The 22,041-nt window shown below is 37.5% G+C and overlaps 1 protein-coding gene across 11 annotated transcripts in view; it reads right to left on the reverse strand.

Moving 5' to 3' along the window:
• The window catches only part of Uty (ubiquitously transcribed tetratricopeptide repeat containing, Y-linked), a 158,530-nt gene extending 137,215 nt beyond the window's left edge, over nt 1-21,315 (reverse strand). For 6 of the 11 annotated variants that reach the window (XR_015647283.1, XR_015647282.1, XR_015647281.1 and 3 more), the window contains exons 1-4: nt 21,196-21,297; nt 20,806-20,911; nt 20,556-20,619; nt 14,101-14,209 (exon numbers count right to left, since the gene is read on the reverse strand). Coding sequence is in view for 8 of the 11 variants with exons in the window: in XM_087601277.1 (XP_087457403.1) it covers nt 14,101-14,209; nt 20,556-20,619; nt 20,806-20,911; nt 21,196-21,235 (319 nt within the window). In the remaining 3 variants the exon portion in view is untranslated. 11 annotated transcript variants of the gene reach the window in all.
• Nucleotides 21,316-22,041: the final 726 nt, after the last annotated feature.

Consider the following 22,041-nt stretch of genomic DNA (forward strand, 5'->3'; position numbering starts at 1 on the left):
TCAGTAAAGAGAGACTGAATAGACTGACTGCATAGTAACCACCTGACAAACCCATACATACTGATATCACAATTCTCGAACAACCTTTTACTTTCATCTTTGATGATTTATATACTATGTGTTATGGGAGTTCCCTTATGTTTTATTCCTTTGGAAAGTTTTCTTTGGACTTTAGTAGAGAATGTGAAGTTATATGACAGCAGATCTCTAAATAATTCTATAGAAAAGGTCTCCACAACCATGGAACCACACAGCATGAAACTGCCTACTTCTACACAAGAATCCCCACTGTAACCCCTTGAATGCACCAAGAATTTAAAAATATATATATATATATATATATATATATATATATGTGTGTGTGTGTATATATATATATATGTGTGTATATATATGTGTGTGTGTATATATATACACACACAAGTGTAATAACTTGGCTGTTGAGGGCAAGAACTCAGTAAGTATAGAATAGTGCCTGTCAAGTACCCATAATGGAATAAGCTAAGAACTCCCTGAGATGGCCTGCTTTGGATTATTATATAATCTGCAACAGGTTCACCTTTATGAAGAAAGGCCTTGGGGGAACTCATATTAGGAACGATTCCTGCTAGTAATATACTTTTCCTGTGTGTGTGTGTGTGTGTGTGTGTGTGTGTGTGTGTGTGTGTGTGTAGCACACCCCTTTGGAGCAGATCTCTGCAGGACTATGAAGATGTACTATTCTGTGATGCTATATAGACAGACAGATGACTTTTTAAGTATTAATGATGATCCTATAAGAAGTTCTAAATATCAGTGATTATTAAGTTCTTTTATAGTGGGACTGCTATTAGGTCCTTTTTCTCATAGTCAAAACTGCAGTGAGAACTCTCCCAGTCTCCCATGTGTCACCAGTTAATTGCTTTTAGATGGTAACCAGACTTTCTCCTACTCAGAGCCCATTCCAAGAGGTTGTAAAACAATTAACCAAGGGGCCGGAGAGATGGCTCAGCGGTTAAGAGCACTGACTGCTCTTCCAGAGGTCCTGAGTTCAATTCCCAGTAACCACATGGGGGCTCACAACCATCTGTAATGGGATCCAGTTCCTTCTTGTGGTGTGTCTGAAGACAGCTACAGTGTATTCATATAGTAAATAAATAAATCTTAAAAAAAAAAACCAATTAACCAAAGGTCATAAAAAGAGAACTATTAATTATAGGTGCTAGGACAGAAGATATAGGACTGGGCTTATCTATACAAATCTTTACTAATAGCTTACTTTTGGTTTTAAACTTACACTGAACCTATGGATCTGTGACAGGTGATGTTTAGATAGATTAATTACTCCTAATAAATATGAATATAAACATTATTATTGTAAACTTCTATATCAATTTATGATTTGACTTTTTGTGTGAACTTGTGAACTTTGTAGCATGTGATCATATATTCTGAAAGATGTATAAATAATACATGAATAAAGAGATATGAGAGAGATAGAAGGAACTTTTTTCCCTTAGAAGAAATTTTCCTCCCCCAACCCCATCCCATGATCTTTCCACTTTCCCCCTTAGATAGCTTTCATTGAAAGCTTTTTACACTTAGTAATAAACTCTGTAATCACTTTTCAAAGTGTCCCTGTTTCTTCCTGTGTCTTCCAACCAGCAGACTGAAAGTTAGGTGTAATTCCTACTGATAGAAGAAAGGCTTTAGTTAATTCTTTGCTGCTTTAGGAAAAGGTGCTAGGTGCCTCAGAGGATCACAGAAGGCAAGTCAGCTATAGTAGCAAGATAACTTAGACTTAGATAAGTAAGCTTTTTTTTTTTTTTTTTCCCGGAGCTGGGGACCGAACCCAGGGCCTTGCGCTTCCTAGGTAAGCGCTCTACCACTGAGCTAAATCCCCAGCCCCGATAAGTAAGCTTTTTATTATTGTAGAGCAACCCTAAATATCTTGTAAGACATACCCTCCACTGACGTTCTTCGCCTTCTGATGCCTCAAGAAGAACCAACAATTCGGTCCCCAGCTCCGAAAAAAAGAACCAAAAAAAAAAAAAAAAGAAGAACCAACAAAAAAGAAGATCCCCTCTGTAGCTGGCCCCTGGCAAATGCCCACAATTGATTCCCTGGGTACATGACTTACAAAATGAATGGCAAGACCTAGTATGACCCATGGGAGCAGATTCTGTTAAGAAGTTAGACTGATGTGATCCCTTCTGTCATATAGAAATTGTGCCCTGAAGGAGTTAGGATGGTATGGTATATATGAAAGAGTAAGCTATCAGCACCTTCCTTTGAGAAATGAATAAGGAGTACAGGCCCATATTGTAAGAGTAAAGCACATAGGAGCACAGAAAAAGCTCAATGCTTGTTATACTACATGGTGCAAACAATGCATCATGCCTCAGGAGGAATAAAAATTGCTCTTATAAGTTTGTTTCTCAGGATTCAATGTCTGGTACCTCCTGAACATGAAGACTGAGATTGTGCAGGAGGAAATATAAAGGGTTGGGGAAACCTTAGAGAGTAATAGAGACTTAAATGCTTGTTGAACTTACTGCTTTTCTTTTAAAGAAAATACTGTAATAAAGTTCATGACTGTTGTTGCCTGCTCTTTTTAACATAACTGTAGCCCTTTTGTATTCACTTTCCAAGTTACTCACAAGGTGAAATTTAGCTCATCCACTTTTTGGAGTTACTACTTTTTGAACATGGCTTTGCCCTGAGGACAAAATAATACCACAAGTATGTTTTTCCTTCCTATGGTCCTGATCAATCAGTAAATTTTCATTATATCTGAAACTGTTGTCCGTTTGGTCAGTGCATGGCTAACCCCAGGCTCCAACATCACTCTGGATATTGAAAAGTAGGAATAAAACAGGTTAAAAAACAGTCTGTGAAAAGATCATACATTTCTTGAAATTATTAAGTCTGCTTTCAAAATTGCCTGTGATTAAACTACTTTGCAACTATAAAAGGTCTATGCCACTCTCCCCCTTTCCTTTTTTGAATAAACACATAAGCTATCCTGTTTAACCTTCAGATCTTGTCTGTCTCCTTCCCTCACTGACACACAACCCCTTTGGGACCTGAACCCCACTATAGCTGAACTCCAGCAGAGAGAGAGAAAGAATAAAGAATTCTCAAGCTGAAATAAATATGGAGTTGAAAATGTAATAATCCAACTATAGAGCTCAAAAGAAAGCCTCAACATGTAAAATCAATCAAGCAGAAGATAGAGTAGCATGATTTGAATACAGAGAAACTAGACAAACATTAGAATATGTAAGAGAACCATGAAAAGATTAAATCTCCCAATTATAAGAAATATCCCAGGTCAGTGGCACAGACCAGACCTTCAACAAGAGCAAAAAGGTGCCAGGTGTGGTGAATCACTAGCATTCAGTCTATCAGGTTACAGAGCAGTCAGGACTTCATTGTAAACCTGTTTGCTGGACTGTTTTCTGGCAACTTGATACAAGCTAACATCATCAGTAAAGGAAGGAACCTCAAATAAAAAAAAAAAAAAAATGCCTCTGGCCAGGGACGGTTGCACACATCTATAATCCCAGCATTCGGGAATTCAAGATCAACCTGGCCTACAGAGTGAGTTCCGGGACAGTCAGAATGTTTCTGCTCTGTGACACATGGAAAGAATGAAAAGAATTTCTCAACCACTACATGAGAAAAAAAAATTTACAAAAGATTTATCTGATAAGGGAATGTTGTCCAAACCTGTCAAAGCTGATTAAAACTCAACGATAGTAAAATAAGCAATTTGATTTAAAAATAGGCAGGCTAACACCTAAACAGATACATGAATACAGATGTAAAGATGTCACAGAAGCATGTGAAAAGGTGCTCACACAATGTGATATGATGGGTGGTCCCATCCCTAAGCTTGAGAAAGACTGAGAAAACCACAGGAGCAAGCCTGTAAGCAGCAACTTGGCCTCTACATCAGCTCATGACTTCAGGTTTCTGACCTATTCGAATCCTCTGCTGGCTTCTTTCAATGATGAACCTGTCCAGTTTGCTTTTGGTCATGGTGTTTCATCAAAGCTATAACACTAAGACACCCTACCTCTTTAAAAAAAAAAAAAGAAAAAAAAAAAAAGCAAATTAAGGGCTGGAGAGATGGCTCAGCGTTTAAGAGCAGTCAGTGCTCTTCCAGAGGTCTTGAGTTCAATTTCCAGCGACCTCATGGTGGCTCACAACCATCTGTAATGAGATCTGATGCCCCCTTCTGGTGTGTCTGAACACAGCTATGATGTATTCATATACATAAATAATTTTTAAAAAAGCAAATAAAAAATTTTCTAAAATTAAGACATATTCACACAGACACAAGAAACACAGAGAACACCCAGTTGATAAAAATACCCATGGCATATCATAGTGAAAATGCTACATATAAAAAAACAAAAACAAAGAAAAAAGGTTTAAGATAAAAAAATGAAAATAAAAAAAACCCCACTAAAATAACAGTTAATTTCTTAATTAAAAACTGTGAAAGCGGCAGCCTCACTGGTGTGTCGAGTCAGAAGGAGCCGCTGGGATGAATGTGTTTCTCATGATCTGGCGCCACAAAACCACCTTCTTTTTTTTTTTTCCGGAGCTGAGGACCGAACCCAGGACCTTGCACTTGCTAGGCAAGCGTTATACCACTGAGCTAAATGCCCAACTCCCAAAACCACCTTCTTTATGGACCATTTTTATGGACACCAAGGAGTTGAGATCGCCTTGTTTGAACTGAAGCGCATCTTCAAGGGCATACTGAAGTGGCTGCCAGAGATGCAGTAGCTGTACTAGGACCTCTCCACAAATCCTACTTCTCTCTTCAGGAAGACCTGCTCCTCAATGATGGAAAAACTCTGGTTAAATGTGGATTCACTAGTCAACAGCAAGGCCACAGGTCCCAGCCACAGTGGGCCTGGCCTTTCAAGCAGATGACACCTTCAAAGCTTTGCTCATCAAGCCCTTCTCTAGTCCTCCAGAGCTTCCAGATGTGATAAAGCCACAGAATTTCGGAGGCAGTGCCAATGAACAAGCCTTGCAGTGAGGGCCCGGGGCCTACCCCCTACCCTAGAGACCCATTCTCCTAATAAAAAAAAAAAAAAGATTTGGCTGTCTTTAAAAACAAAACAAAGGGGTTGGGGACTTAGCTCAGCGGTAGAGCGCTTGCCTAGCAAGCGCAAGGCCTTCAGTTCGGTCCCCAGCTCTGGGAAAAAAAAAAAAACCCCAAAAAACAAAAAAACAAAAACAAACAAACAAACAAACAAACAAAATACAAAAGAAACTCTCTGAAAGCCAGAAAGCCTAAACAATGCATGCCAAACACAATATGTTAACCTAGACTACCATACTATGCTGACTAGTCTTGAGTCAACTTGACACACAAACTACAGTTAATCTGAAAGGTGGGAATTTTAAGAAAATGTCTCCACAAGATCTGGCTGTAAGGCATTTTCTTAATTAAATATTGAGAGGAAGAACTTCAGTTTATTGTGGACAGTACTATCCTTAAGCTGGTTGTCTTGGGTCCTATAACAAAACAGGCTGAGCAAACCATTAGGAGCAAGCCAGTAAGCAGAATCCCTTCAAGGCCTCTGCATCAACTTTTGCCTCCAGTCCTGTTTGAATTCCTGTCCTGATTTCCTTTGGTGATGAACAAAGTCAGTGATGTACAAGAGATTAAACCCTTTTCTCTCCAACTTGCTCTTTGGACATGATGTTTCATCACATCAATAGCTAATGTTAACAAAACAAGTAACAACAGATGTTGCAGAGGTTGTGGGTATAATGAAGTTTCTCTCATTCACTGCTAGTCAGCATACCAGAAATCCTAGAAATAAAAATGGAAAGTTCTCAATAAGCAAAACACAAAACTGGGTACACACCTTTAATTCCAGCACTTGAGGGAAACAGGCAGGTGGATCTCTGAGTTAGAGACTAGCCTCATCTTCAGCAAGACATTCCAGGGCTACTTGACAAAATAAGACAAACCAATGTGATGGTTTGCATATGCTTGGCCCAGGGAGTGGAACTATTAGGAGGTGTGACCTTGTTGAAGGAAGTGTGTCACTGTGGGGTGGGCTTGGAGACCCTCCTCCTAGCTGCCTGAGGATGCTCAGTCTGTTCCAGGCTTCCTTCAGATGAAGATGTAGAACTCAGCTCCTCCTACACCATGCCTGCCTAGATGTTGCCATGCTCCCGCCTTGATGATAATGGACTGAACCTCTGAACCTGTAAGCCAGCCCCAATTAAATGTTGACACTTACAAAATTTACATTGGTCATGGTGTCTGTTCACAGGAATAAGCACTAAGATAAGAATAAGCAATAAGCACAGAGAAAACAAAAATTAAAAATAAATCTACCCAGTTATACAATTCACTAAGCAACAGACTAGATATCATAATCGAAAAACCTTAATAACACCTAGTGTGATTGGTTTGGGTCAAAGAGTGGCACTATTAGGAGGTTTAGTCTTGTCGGATTAGATGTGGCCTCGTTACTGTGGGGGTGGGCAATGAGACCATCCTCATAACTATCCATGAATCAATCTTTTTATGGTTCCCTTTGGAATAAGATGTAGAACTTTCAGCTCCTAAAGCAACATGTATGCCTGATGCTGCCATGCTTCCTACAATGATGATACTGCACTGAACCCCTGAACCTATAAGCTAGCCCCAGTTAAATCCTGTCCTTTATTCATGGTGTCTGTTCACAGCAATGGAAAACGTACCTAAGACAGAAGCTGGAACCATGGACTGGAGTATTGTTGTGACTGGCCTGACCATGCTTTTGTTTGGAAGAATGTAGATTTGGGGACTTTGGAACGCAGTAAGTATGCTTTATGGGAGGCTTAATGGGTCATCCTAGTAGAAATATGGAAGACATTGGTGCACAGGGCAATTTGAACTGTGCAGACCTGGACCAAAGGTTTCAGTGGAGAAGAATTCAGTATGTGGCCTAAAAAACTATTTTTGTGGTCTTCTAGTGAACAGTGTGGCTTATTTTGCCTGGTATGAAGAATCTACCTGAGGCTAAGGTAAAGAGATTCAGATTAATTTCATTGACAAATTAAGTCAAAGCAGAGACTTTGTTCTATGGTATAGTAACATGAAGAACATTTTGATCAAGCATTGCAAGCTTCAAAAGGAAAAGTACAAAATGTATGCTTCAAAGAATAAAGGGGCACCAAGTAGTAGAATGGAGCTAAATCCTATGTTCAAGGAGATGCACAGATTAAGAGAGTGGTGAACTGGGTCAAGATTCCATCCAGCAAAGCTTATTGTTTTTGTGCTTCAGTTGAAGAAGGAATAGTTATATAATCTTAGGCACTATTGCCTGGTAATTGTTTTCATTTGAACTTTAAAGGTGGAGGGACCTACAATCAGGAAATGGAGGTCATCCTTATGATCCAGATCTTGAGGCTAGAAGACAGACAGTTTTTATCTGGATCTTGAGGAATACTGGTCATGAATACTTTGGCCCAAGCATGGTGGTACACAACTTTAATCCCAGGAGACAAAAGCAAACAGATCTCAGTTCAAGGGACAGAGCGAGTTCTAGGTGAAAAAAAGCTTAAGTCTAGGTGTGGTGGTTCATGCCTGTGATCCCAGGAGACAGCCATTCAGAGTTCAAACCAATCTGCAGTACAAGATTCAAGACAGCCAAGCTTAGGTAGTGAAGGAGTTGCACAACAGAAAGCTGGCCTGCAAGCATACATGCAGGCAGAAAGCTGTATGAATACATAATAAATAAATGTTAAAAAAAAAAAAAGAAATGTCAGTATGGATGATCACCAAAAATATTACAGCAATATATTGGAGTCAACCAGACAGCAGAACTGGAGAAGAGACCCAATCCCTGGAGGAACCCAGAAGGTCATGTGTGGATCCCAGATACTGGAATAAGAAGCTGTGAAGCTAAAGTTGCTTGGATACCCCAAGATGTTAGAGATATCTGAGCCATGGGATACCTATTAAGGAAAACTGTTAGTAGACTAAGAGGATGAAGGTTATTAGTTATAGTCAACAAAGATAAAAGGATTTAGAGATACAAAGATTTTACATCAGACATGGAGATGGAGAGTTTGTAGTTTGTCTGCCTGGATGCTGCCATGCTTCTCATCTTGATGATAACAGACTGAATCTCTGAACTAGTCACATAGGAGTTGCCTTGCACAGAATGGAAACTCTAAGACACCTAGGAAATGAGAACAATCTAAACGTTCTTCAAAGAAGAAATGGATAATGAAAATGAAGTACATATACACTATTATATACTATTTAGCTTTAAAGAAAAATAAAATCATGAAATTTTCTGATAAATAACGGACCTGGAGGGTACACTGAATGAGGCAATTCAGAATCTGTCACTCCTAGGAACAAATCTCCATATGTGATACACCATAGAATAATCAGAAACCAGCAAAAAAAAATACAGGAATAGGGTAATGGAGGAGTGGGGTTGAGGAGACTTGAAAGGGGAATAGAAATCATTGATGAGAAAGGAAATAGAAAACTGGGAAGCAATCTCCAACTGAAGTAGGGAGGGATATGAATAAAAAAGGATGAGTAAGGAGGAACAAAACACATCAAAGTTATTTGATAAAGCCTCAAATATTTTTTATATTTAACTAAAATATATACAATATATATTTATCTTTATACAGATACAGATACACACACACACAACACACACACACAGACACACACACACACACACACACACACACACACACACAGACACACAGACACACACCTTAAAATTATGTGACTTGGGCTGACAATACTTCCCATAAAACAATGGTCTTAAAAAAAAATCCCTAGTACTAAGCATAAGAAAACAAACTAAAAAATCCTTTCAAGTTGTCTATCGAGGGAGTCCAGGTATCTTCCAGAAGTATGTAAAATCTTGCTGCTGTCCTTTGTTGCTTCTCAGAAGCTGTAGGCAAAACATAGCTACGAACACAGAATTTTGATTCTTCAAGCTGCCTTTCAGCCTATTCTTTGTTAAAGAATAAGAAAGTTCTATGAGGGCTAGAGAAATGGCTCAGTGGTTAAAGAGCACTGACTGCGGGGTTGGGGATTTGGCTCAGTAGTAGAGTGCTTGCCTAGGAAGCACAAGGTCCTGGGTTCGATCTCCAGCCCCGGAAAGAAAAAAAGAAAAAGAAAAAGAAAAAGAAAAAAAAAAGAAGAGCACTGACTGCTCTTCCAGGGGTCCTCAGTTCAATTCCCAGCAACCACATGGTGGCTCACAACCATCTGTAATGGGATCCCATGCCACTTTTGGCATGTCTGAAGACAGCTACAGTGTACTCATATATAATAAATAAATAAATCTTAAAAAAAAAAAAAAAAAAAAAAAGAGGGGTTGCCCTGATGAGGAATGGATCACATACTTGGGTGATTTTAATGTGAACCTTCTCCCTGGTCAAATAAAGGCTAGAGTCTGTTAACCAGTGGAAAGAAAAGTGGGCCTGGAGATTTTAGAGAGTGGAGGAAGGGGAGAGGAAGGACAGAGGAAGATGAGGTAGAAGGAAGATGGAGAAGAATCATATGGCCTGGAGAAGCAGAAAGTAGCAAGGGATCTCACACCTAGAGAATAGATGTAGTGGTAAATCTGCCCAATCTAGGTATGCAGCTTTAAAGTATTGTAACTGAATTGTGTGGCTTTGCATGAGCTTATTGGGGTTGGAGATTTACTACAACAAATTTGTCCATTGATCTGCGTAAAATTCATTTATTTAGTCTCAGGGGAAAAGACGAAAAGATAGTATGAGTAAAGATATCAGCCAGGCAGTGGTGGTGCACACCTTTAATCCCAGCATTCTGGAAGCATGGGCAGGCAGAGTGTTTGTGTACTTTAAGGCCAGCATGTTCTACAGAGTGAGTTACAGGACAAGTTAATCTATCCTATTGCTGAAATTTGAATGTAGGTTTTTGGGAAGCCATTGCAGTCTGAAGATCAACAGTGCTCTAGTAATTCTATAGGATCCCAGCACTAGACTGGGATTGCTGATACATCTAGATTTGTGGGTTAAACTACAGTTAAGGACCATAGCTCTTGGTCCTTCAGTTGGAAGGCAGCCATTTTGGACCTGGACCACAGCTATAAATAACTCTAGTAAATCATCTTTTAGTGTACATATATACTAATTCTGTAAGTTCTGTTCGTTTAAGCAAACAAACAAACAAAAACCTGATAAATATACCCCAATACAGAGTGGACATATGATTTCTGTCTATCAGTCAAGCAAGGCAGCATACCCCTTTAATCCCAGCACTCAGGAGTCAGAGGCAGGAAGATCTATGAATTTGAGGCCAGACTGGTCTATAGAGTAAGTTCTAGAACAGCCAGGATCACACAGAAAAATCCTGTCTACAAAAATAAAACAAACAAACAAAAACCCAAGACTATCTAAAATGGTAGTCTCACAAATATGGCAGCATAAACAACACCTGAGCACAGACAACATCAATAAACATCTAAAATGGTAAAAGGGAAAGCTCTGTGTCCAAAAAATAAAAAATATAGGGAAAGAGTTAATGTATACTTCAGGGAAGGAGCTCCTAAACAATATATGCAAGTCCTATGTTTGATCTTAGCACTGTAAGAAAATAGTAATAGTTGAATGATTTTGTACAAAATACACTAGAAAAATCTTCAAAGGACATCCTAATGTGATGTGGTAGAAAGTTATTAAGGGGTAGATGGCTCAGCCAAAAAAGTGTTTCCCATGCAATCATGGGACCCGAGTACCATATAATATCAGTCTTTATTACTTATGTCACCATTGTTGTGTCAATTAAAACTAATCAAATGGACCTGGCAACAGTAACAAAGCATGCTTCTTGCTACCTACCCCAAGGTTATGGGTTCCTAAATGGAGGACACATTCACCCACACCCACACACCCACACCCAGACAGATATACAGACAGCTTTATATTTTAATATGCTTTAAACAGCTCAGTGACTGGGCCACTCCCAAACCTCCATGTGGCTAACTCTCCTCTGATACTTACATGGCTTTAGTTTATATTTATAACTACATCCCTCTACTACCCTGTCTGTATTTTCACCCTCCTTGAAAAGTACTTCATTTCTGATGGGTCTATGCCATTTTCTATCTTGCCTGGATTAGGCTGGATTATTAAAATCCATATTTTATAGTGTTGCCCTAGACCCAGTAAAGGGGGCCTGTACTAGCTGTTTTTATGTGTCAACTTGACACTAATTGGAGTTATTACAGAGAAAGAAATCTCCATTGAGGAAATGTCTCCATGAGATCCAGCTGTAAGGCATTTTCTTGACTGGTGATCAAGGGAGAAGAGCCCAGCCCATTGTAAGTGGTACCATCTCTGGGCTGGTGGTCTTGGATTCTATAAGAAAGTAAGCTGAGCAAGGCAGGAAAAGCAATCAGGTAAGCAGCATCTCTCCATGTCCTCTGCATCAGCTCCTGCTTCCTGACCTGCTTGAGCTCCAGTCCTGACTTCCTTTGGTGATGAAGAGCAATGTGGAAGTGTAAGCTGAATAAACCCTTTCCTCCCCAACTTGCTTCTTAAGTATGTTTGTCTTCCCCAACTTGCTTCTTGGTCATGTTTGTGCTGGAATAGAAACCCTGACTAAGACAAGCCTCCCTGGGGCTGCCCTTCCCCAGCTTTTACATGATTGTTATGCTCTCTTTTCTGCAGCTCTCAGGCCTGGCAGCTACTCCTTTCCGGACATGACAGCTCTATCTCTCACCCTTCTCCTGATCCCTTGCCCAGGAATCCTAAAAATCCCCCTGTGTCTCCCTGCCCAGTCACTGGCCACTAGCAACTTTATTAACCAATCAAAACCAACTGGGGGCAGGGAACATCAATGTCTTATGTGTATATTCTTGTACAATTTTGAGGACCCAATTAACATAATACAAAAATTAGACAAAATCTACAATACAACATTATTAATAAAACCACAAAATTGGCTGGTACATGGAAAAATCAATATACTGATTATATACGCTGTATATGACATTAATGGTTGTGAATGCCTTTAATCATTGGGCAGGTTGTGGGTTTCAGGCCTGCCTGGTCCTTGTAGCAAGTTTCAGGTCAACAAAATCTATAACGTAAAACCCTGTCTCAAACAAACAAACAAACAAACAAACAAACAAACAAACTTCCTATAAACAATAGAAAACTACAGAGCTATTAAAACCATCCTGTTACATATACAGATACTCAATTTGAAATATTTTGTTATGAGATGGTTATATTAAAGTTGGTATACTCTGTAGTATATTCTTTTTTTTTTTTTTTTTTTTGGAGCTGGGGACCGAACCCAGGGCCTTGTGCTTCTTTTTTTTTTTTTTTTTTCAGAGCTGGGGACCGAACCCAGGGCCTTGCGCTTCCTAGGCAAGCGCTCTACCACTGAGCTAAATCCCCAAACCCGGGCCTTGCGCTTCTTAGGCAAGCGCTCTACCACTGAGCTAAATCCCCAACCCCTCTGTAGTATATTCTTAAAATTTTAAATTTGGTAAAAAATTCTATCATTCTAAAAAAACTCATAGAAAATATTAATCAGTACTCAAGAACATTATAGAACAAATCTACAATTAAACATTTTTCGTCTACAACATTAAACTCTAACATAGCAATATTTAAATTACTCACCATTAAAAATTCAAAATTTTAACTCTTCTGAAATCTAATAATATGTTCACTAATTACTACATAAACTTGTTTTATGGGTGTTTCTATTTAATTAGCATTATTCTTATTTCATACATATAGTTAATACATTATTATTAAACCCTTGTGGAAAACATCATCAGTAATTCATGAAGCTGGGCATAGTGGTACACATCTTAAATGCCAGTACTTGGGAGACAGAGACAGATAAATCTCAAGATTCAAGGACAGCATGGTCTTTGATGGCCAGGATGGTCAGGGTTCTGTTACACAGAGAAACCATGTCTCATAAAAACAAAAGATAAAATAAAATAAAAATGTCATGGAAATTTATATTTTGTGACATTCTTTCTGAAGAAGCATCTTCTTTGCTGATATACTGTGCCCTACTTCCTGTTTTTAATGACATTTAAGTTGTAATTATTTTACATTGTATATATGGACTTTACTTAGGTATTAAGCATGGAGCTCAGGATTTCAAACATGCTCAGCAAGCTTTCCTACAACTCAGTTCTATCCCCACTCCCCACTTTTTTTATTCTTTTCTTTTTTTCGGAGCTGGGGCCCGAACCCAGGGCCTTGTGCTTGCTAGGCAAGCGCTCTACCACTGAGCTAAATCCCCAACCCCTTCCACTCCCCACTTTTAACCCCGTAACAAGTAGTTCACTGTCATCAACTATACTTGCTGGTAATTACAAGATATCTAGATATTACTTGCATCAAAAATTATAATAGTCTTGCCTTTAACATAGGTTTTTTTTTCTCTTTACTAAGGAAATATTTCTATAGACAAAAATTAAGTCATTTTAAGTTACTAAATAATGATCTTTTTAACAGATACTCCCTAAACAACTATCCCAAGATACCAGCCTCTAAAAAGACTTTCAAAGACTTAGAAATTTGCTTACTTATATAATGCAACACAAAAGAAACAATCTATGTGTATTTCTTTAGAGGAATATGGCAACAGACATTTGTGTCTTTGACTGAGACAGTGTCTCACTATACAACCCTGTCCTACCTAACTAGACCATGATAGCTTCAAACTAGGTCCTCCTGTCTCAGCATTCAGAGTACTAGGATTAAAAGCTTCACAATTGGCTAGTTAAACAGGCTTTTAAACACATTCTGACTAAAATGGAAACTATTAAAGGAAAATAAGAAACCTGTATTATCCACACTTTCCTGAAATTATCCATATTTGTATAGGTAGACAGGGTATCAAAGTTGCTTTGAAACATGATTAAGACTTAAAAGCACTTAGATTTCCACAGAGGCAAACAAAACAGCAATGTACTTATAGGATATTGAAGAGTTTTACTGAATTATCAAATGTACAGAGTATTTGCATATGAAGTAGCATGTACCTCCAATAACCAAAACTACTAGAACTATATAAACAAACATAAATTAGACATTTCAAAAGAAAAGAATTACCTTTTGAATAATCTTCCAGTAAGAGATTGAAGTGACCTAATTGACAAAAGAAATCTGATTCCACTTTTCCTTCAGCTTTTACTATTAAAGATTCATAGCAATGAATTGCCTAAAAATGAAACATACAAATATTTAAATTAAAATTAAATTCTACATTAGAATAGGTAAAACTCTACCTCAAAAACTATATACAGTTTATGAATATGAAAGTCATAATTCATAAATATAATATCTATATTTTTAAGATTTACTTATTTATTATATATAAGTACATTGTCATTGTCTTCAGACACACCAGAAGAAGGCATCAGATCTCATTACAGATGGTTGTGAGCCACCATGTGGTTGCTAGGATTTGAACTCAGGACCTCTGGAAGAGCAGTCAGTGCTCTAATCACTGAGCCATTTCTCCAGCCTCCAATATATTCTCTATGAAAGACAGGATTTTGTCACAGTATGAGTGCAGACATTATGACCACGAGAGTCTATGGCTCACATTCCCAATGCTCAGGAGGCAAAGATAGGTAGATAATCTGTGAGTTCAAAGCCAGACAGAGTAAATTCCAGGGAAGCCAAGACTACATACTGAAACCCAGCCTAAAAAATTAAACAAACAAACAAACAAACAAACAAACAGAGATAAAACAGATAGAGATTGCTTAGTAGTTAAGAGCTTTGCCTGCTTTTACAGAAAATCAGAATTTACGTCTCAGCACCCATATCAAGTGGCTCATCACTATCTAAAACTACACCTCCAGGGGATTAAATACCTGTGGCCTCCTCCTCAGGCACCAGTACTCCATTGCACACACCCACATAAAAACATACACTTACTGAAACATACCATACACATAATTTTTAAAATGTACTTTAAAAAGAAACAAAAGCTCGATAAAGTAACAAAGGAGTACATAACTAAATTTAGACAAGAATTTCAAGGCTAAATTGTTACTTTGGTCCTTATCACACAACAAAGGAACTAAAACATGTGCAGGGTGAATATATTAAATTCAGAATCCATATACTCATGTTAATTTTTTTAAACATATGGTAAATACAAATTGAGATGTATGTAAATTCAATTACAGGGTTTATTATATTTTTTTAAATTTTACTTTATTCCTCTAACAATTGCATTTATGAACACAAGAAGACCTCAGCCAGTAAAAGCCAGCAAGTTACATAGTGAAAAATAAAAACAAAAACAAAACAAACATCCCCAAACCTACTATATTAGTTTGAATCAGAATAGTCTATTTGGGCCTGGAGAGATGGCTCAGCAGTTAAGAGCACTGACTGCTCTTCCAGAGGTTCTGAGTTCAATTCCCAGCAACCACATGGTGGCTCACAGCCATCTGTAATGGGATTTGATGCCCTGTTCTCCTGTGTCTGAAAACAGTGATGGTGTACTCATATAAATAAAATAAATAAATCTTAAAAAAAAAAAAAGAATAGTCTGTTTGGCTATGTTTAAATGCTTGGCACTCAGTGGAACTGTTTTGCAGGTGTGATCTTAAAGAATGCATATTGTTCTAAGCATCTTTTGTGGTTTCAAGGGCTAATGAACTATCTTCAGTTATTAATTAATTATTTGCCTATTTATGCAAATGCAAGATATAATTTTATCAGAAACTGATTTCAGCATTTAAGTACTACAAATGTCAAATGTTTAATACTTTTCTTGTATTTCAAATACATTCCAACACTATATACTAAATATAAACAAATACACAGAAAAAAAGGGAAGGGAATGAAAAATGAAAGTGGAATCACACTTACTAATAATCAGAGGGGTTGGGGATTTAGCTCAGTACTAGAGCGCTTGCCTAGCAAGCGTAAGGCCCTGGGTTTGGTCCCCAGCTCCGAAAAAAAGAAAAAAGAAAAAGAAAAATAAAAAAAAAATCAGAATCTGAAGCAACCACATGGTGGCTCACAACCATCTGTAATGAGATCTGATGTCTCTCTTCTGGTGTGTCCGAAGACAGTGACCATGTATTAACGTAAATAAAAATAATTCAAATGTGACTTCCTCCACCCGACACTGACCAAAAAACCCAGACAGGCTAAAATTGTAACTTCTTTGGGCTGGAGTGGCTAAAATTGTTACTTCTTTGGGCTGGAGAGATGGCTCAGTGGTTAAGAGCACTGGCTGTTCTCCCCAAGATCCTGAGTTCAATTCCCAGCAACCACATGGTGGCTCACAACCATCTGTAATGAGATCTGATGCCCTAGGCCCATGATTTCTTAAATCTGTACTAAGTAATACTTATTTTCTACCAAAACCTCTGAAAAAGGACTTAAAAGACTATTATTCCATAAAGTAACTTTTTTCATTAGTATCAAAACCTTTTAAGTTTTTATGAGAATAATAAAATAAACATACTTTTTCCCAACCACACTCATAATTTTGTACAGCTCCAGCTCCAGGGAACCCAGTGCCTTTTGTTTTTCTTGGGCACCTATACAGACTTGGGTATACACTCATAAAAACATGTGCATTCACATTCACAAAAAATACACTTTCTTAAAAGAGTGAAAAGCCAGCCTTAATATACTGTAAGGGTCAAGAATTCATAAAAGTTGATTTAAATAAGCAAACCTGAATCCTAAGGATTGAGTTCAAATTAACAGATTTTTAATTAATCAAACTTAGGGTGGTATTATATTACACAGCCAATAATTAAAAAAAAAAAAAAGAAATGCCTATGTATAAACAAGAACACCTCTATATATTGGTGTGCAAAAAAGCCAAATGCAACAATTACATACCAATTGTACAGTCAATAAAAACTTCCCTTTAAAAAATGGAGGTTATCAGGCTGGGAGGCAGAGGCAGGAGGTCAGCCTTGTCAATAGAGTGAGTTCCAGTAGAGCCACACTGAGAAACTCTATGTTCAAAAACCAAAAACCAAAAGAACAAACAAACAAAAAACCTTTTTAAAAATCTAAATTTAAAAAAAAAGGGAAAAAAAGGAAAAGGCTACTAAGTGAAAATAGGGGGCTAGAGAAATGGCTCAGAGGTTAAGAGCACTGACTGTTCTTCCGAGATCCTGAGTTCAAATCCCACCAAGCACTACTATGTAATGAGATCTGACACTGTCTTCTGGTGTATCTGACGACAGCTACAATGTACTTATATATAATAAATAAATCTTTATAAGTCCTGAATTCAATTCCCATTTGTATGTAATTGGATCTTATGCCCCCAAATGCTCTCTTCTGGTGTGTCTGAAGACAGCAGTATACACTCATATACATAAAGTAAATAAATCTTTAAAAAAAAAGAGAGAGAATTATGGCCTAGCGGTGGGAAGCTTAAGTTTAAAAAAATGAAAATCGGTCCAAGATACTTGTCTTTACTAAGATGCACTACAAGAAACATGCACAAACTTAAACAAACCATTTATTAAAATGTGGCTTGGGGCTGGGGAGATGGCCCAGAGTTTAAGAGCACTGACTACTCTCCCAGAGGTCCTGAGTTCAAATCCCAGCAACCACATGGTGGCTCATAACCATCTGTAATGAGATCTGATGCCCTCTTCTGATGTGTCTGAAGACAGAGACAGTGTAATCGCATATATAAATAAAATAAACCTTAAAAAAAAAAATGTGGCTAAAGTAGCAAAGTTCCTGTCTCATTATATAGGCAGAAAGATCACTTCTAGTGATCTAGGAGGTTACCCTCATCTACATAGTTTTCTAACTCATATGAGCCTAGCACTAAGGTTATTTTAAAAATAAGATTTAGGAAATGAAAAGATGCAAGAGCAGTTAGGAGCACTTAACTGCTATTCTAGTAGTTTCAAAACTTTTCAAAAACTATATGGAACTTAACCATTTGTAATTCTAGTCTCAAGGAATCTGATGCCCTGTGTTGGCACTATAAACACAAAGTACACAGTATACATTCTAATCAAATAAAACAAATAACAGAAATGAAATTTAGGCTTGAAGGGGTGGCACATGCCTTTTTTTCCTGTAAAGGAAGAAGAATCTTTTGAGTTCCAGGTCAGTCTACAGTCTACACTAGCTACAAAGTGAGACTCTGCCTCAAAATAAATTTGGTTGGCCTCAAACTCATAAATGAGATTCAACTGCTTCTACACAGTGCTGGTGGTATACCACCACCATCCATCAATTGCCCTTTATATACCTCAGTTTTTAATAATTGGGTCATTTGAAATTATAATACATTTTGAGTAAGTGAAAAACATGTTAATAACTGTTTAAGACTAGTGGCTCATGTCTAAATCTCAATACTTGGAGGCTGAGGGATGGATACTTGTACAAGTTTGAAGTTCCCAGGGCAAGAAAATACAGAACAAGGTGTCTAAAATAATTGTTCTCAACCTGTAGGTCAAAATTCCTTTGTGGTCACATATAATATATTCAGATATTTACATAATGATTTTTAACAGTAGCAAAATTACAGTTATGGGTAAGAACAAAATAATTGGAAGTCATCACAAAATGAGGAACTGCATTAAAGGGCGTTAGAAAGATTAAGAAAGACTGATCTAAGAAAAAAATTCCTAAAACTATAATAATACATATTATCCAATGTTAACAAAGCCACAACTCATAACTGTTCTAAGAACAGTGGCACTTGATAGTTTCTCATATTTTGTTTTGAACTTCATTTCTAAAATGCTATTGAACTAGAGTTCAAAACAATACCTGTTATCTTGAGATTTGACAACAGTTCTCTAACATTTAAGTTTATATTACAAAGCACCTGAAAAATATATGCTTAAACTAAAGAGCTCTTCAAGAGGACACTGGTTTGATTCCAAAAGCCCACATAGTAGCTCAAAACCTTCACTAATTCCACTTCATTATGATCTGTCCTTTCTGGACTCCTTACTAGAACCAGACACTCAAGTGGAAGAAACATACAAGCAGTCAAAACACTATTCACATAAGTTGAAAGTTCAAGGAGGTAGCTTAGCTATTAATAGGACTTGCTGCCAAAGCTGACATGGTGGAAGAAGAGAATTGACTCCAACAATTTGTCCTATGACTTCCAGACATGAATATATACAAAATTATTAAATTTAAAAGAAGCCAGTTTTAGTAATACAGGTCTTTAATCTCAGCAATGAGAAAGCAGAAATGATATTTCTGTCTGTGAGTTCCAGGATCACACATAGTTGAGACTATGTCTCAAAAATTACAGTAGTCACTCCAAAAATACATTCAACACCAAGTCTTTTTTTTTAGGGTATGAGAACTACAACTCTGAAAAAATAAAAAAATCAAAAAATTTAAGGTATAGATAAATAATTATATCTTAAAAAACTACACAGAACCAGGTCTTTAAGTTTTTACCGTGAAGTCTTAAAAGTGTGAGGAGGTAATTTAAAATATCAAATGTACAGAACATGGAACCTAATAACATATTAATGAACAGAAATATACATATCATATTCTATACATATCACTTAAAAATGTTTAAACCTTGGACTCAGTCCTTAAAGGCTAGGTTCACAACCAAAATAAACCAAACTAAACCATAACTTACGTGTGTGTATAATATGCATATATAAACATATATATGTATACATATAAATTTAAGTACACAACACCCATATATTAAGAATATAATTACTACTTCACTAGTAGCATGAAATTATCAAATTTATAATCATAATCACTGATTTCAGTTAGAAAGGAAAAAATATAATGGTTATAAACATGTAAGATGTCACAGATCTTTGCTTTTATGCCATGGTTTACAAGTATCTAAATATAATACTTAAAAATCTTTTAATGATTTAAAAGAACGTGATAATTCTCCTTTTAAGTAATGGGGAATAATTTTCAGTAAGCTGTACTAGCTAGGTGTAATATTTTCTTGCTAAAATTGCCCTGTTTCCTCTCTTATACTGTTTCATTTCTCCTCCCTCTATTTCCCGCCATCTTGATTGATACCAGCAGCCATTAACTAAATGACAGTGCCAACTTTCAAATAGGAAATGCCTTGTCCCCTCTCACTTTCCGGAAACAAAACTCCAAGGGAGAAAAAAAAATAACTTTACAAAATAGTATTCACAGTATTATTTCTGCATCATTCTGTATTACTACTACAGCATCCTAAAAAAATCTTTTTAAGTATGCAAACTATCTCCCTAAGTTATCTGTAACTTGTCCTTTATGGGAAAATAATAAAACGTGCATAGCACAAGAGGCTGCAACAACCAAGCGTTTTTTCATAACGGAGATACAGATGACCTCACAAAAACTGCAAGATAAGCCATGCTCAGAGCTGTATGCTGAGACAGGGCCTTAAACTATCAGGAAAGAAAGCCAAGAAAAGAGAAACCGGGAAGAAAAAAAAAGTTTCAAAGATCCCTAAAAGCTACAATGAGCATTTTCAGGGTAGGGAGAGGCTCCAGGTTTGTAACACTGAAAAACTTAGGAGAAAAATATAAGCAGTTATGTCCATAGTTGCTTACCTTGTTCAACAGCGTCTTCATCTTGACGCCATCTTTGCATAGGCTCAAGAACCCGAAGAAGCTGCTGTGGAAGAAATACATGGCTCTTGTTAATGCTCACCAAAAGACGTTAATAACAAACCTTCCAATCATTGGTATCAGTGCTAAGCGAAAGCGAGCCGTCACGGTAAGCAAGATCCAGCTGGGACTCCTGGAGAGTCTCTTGAATCCGAAGAGAGAAAGACAGCCTGTCAGTATTAGCAGTTCGTACCTGTCTAATCCACAAAGCGCCTTCTTCTCTTCGACTGTGAGACTGAAGGACCCCTCTTCGCCCTCGCCTCTAGCCTTTTCCGCCGCCATTTTCTTTTCCTCATTACCTAGGACAGCAGTAGTGAGAGACAATCCGTATGATTTCACGGAAATGTAAAAAAATGTCTAAGTTCCACGTCTAGGCTCACCACCACTAACAATCCAGATCTTCTTTTGAAATGATAGCTTCAATCGTTGCTTGAAACCACCATGCCAACTTTACCGCCGCAGTTGTGGGCGCCGCTGTGGGCCACGATAAACTCCGTGGCAAAGGAGAAAGCGGCAGAAGCTATCTGGTCACATTATCACGCAGGTGATGAACGCAAGAGGCAGGCATTGTTGCAGAACCTACCCGAGATTCTTAGAATATCAAACTTCACTGGCATCTGCATAAAGTTGTTATAATCGCGTCAGTGTGAACCGCACACAGAGGCCATAACCTCTTCCTAAAGCCAGGCTTTCCAATGGAAACAACCGTTTTATCTCACGTGACTTTTGTTGACTTACGTCATCACCAGTGCAGCTAAACTTGCTAGTTCGCTAGCTTATGATGTCAGCCTAGGAGCTCTGCTGACCACAGTGATTTAAGTTTTAGGTAGTTTAGTAACTATTTCTTATACAAGACTAAATATCCAGGCTCTTTCATTTGATTGCTATAGTGCTCTTACAAGGAACAAACAGCACTAAGAAAAATATATCAACTATCTTTCCCTAGGACATATGAAACCCAAGACACCAAATACGTTTGCTTTTAACATTCCTGTTGTCCTATAGAACATCCCCGGTGAAGTTCCCAGAATCAGTGTCCCCTAATACTAATTCTCGCAAACTTTAACAAAGTAATGACTCACACTTCAAGAAAACAAAACGTTTGAAGTTACAATTGAGCTATTCTTCATTGAATAACTGGATCCTGTTTTGTCACTACCATAACTCATCGATTACTCATCCACTCAATCACATCAAACTAAAAACTTTAAGTCATGTGACTTTAGCCATAGACCACAGAGCATAGTGAAGGAAAAGACCCTCACAAAGGTTATGCCTTATGAAAAAAAATCCCTTATTGCATTTTGAAGATGCAATAACCATTTGAAAACAATACCATTTATTTTGAACTTTTGGTTGAAACACTTGTAAATATGATCCAATGATGAGCATTCAATTATATAAAACAATAATAAATATAATAAAACAA

Source organism: Rattus norvegicus, chromosome Y (genome assembly GCF_021556685.1).
Source record: "Rattus norvegicus strain SHRSP/BbbUtx chromosome Y, alternate assembly SHRSP_T2T, whole genome shotgun sequence".
In the NCBI taxonomy this organism is placed as follows: Eukaryota; Metazoa; Chordata; class Mammalia; order Rodentia; family Muridae; genus Rattus; species Rattus norvegicus.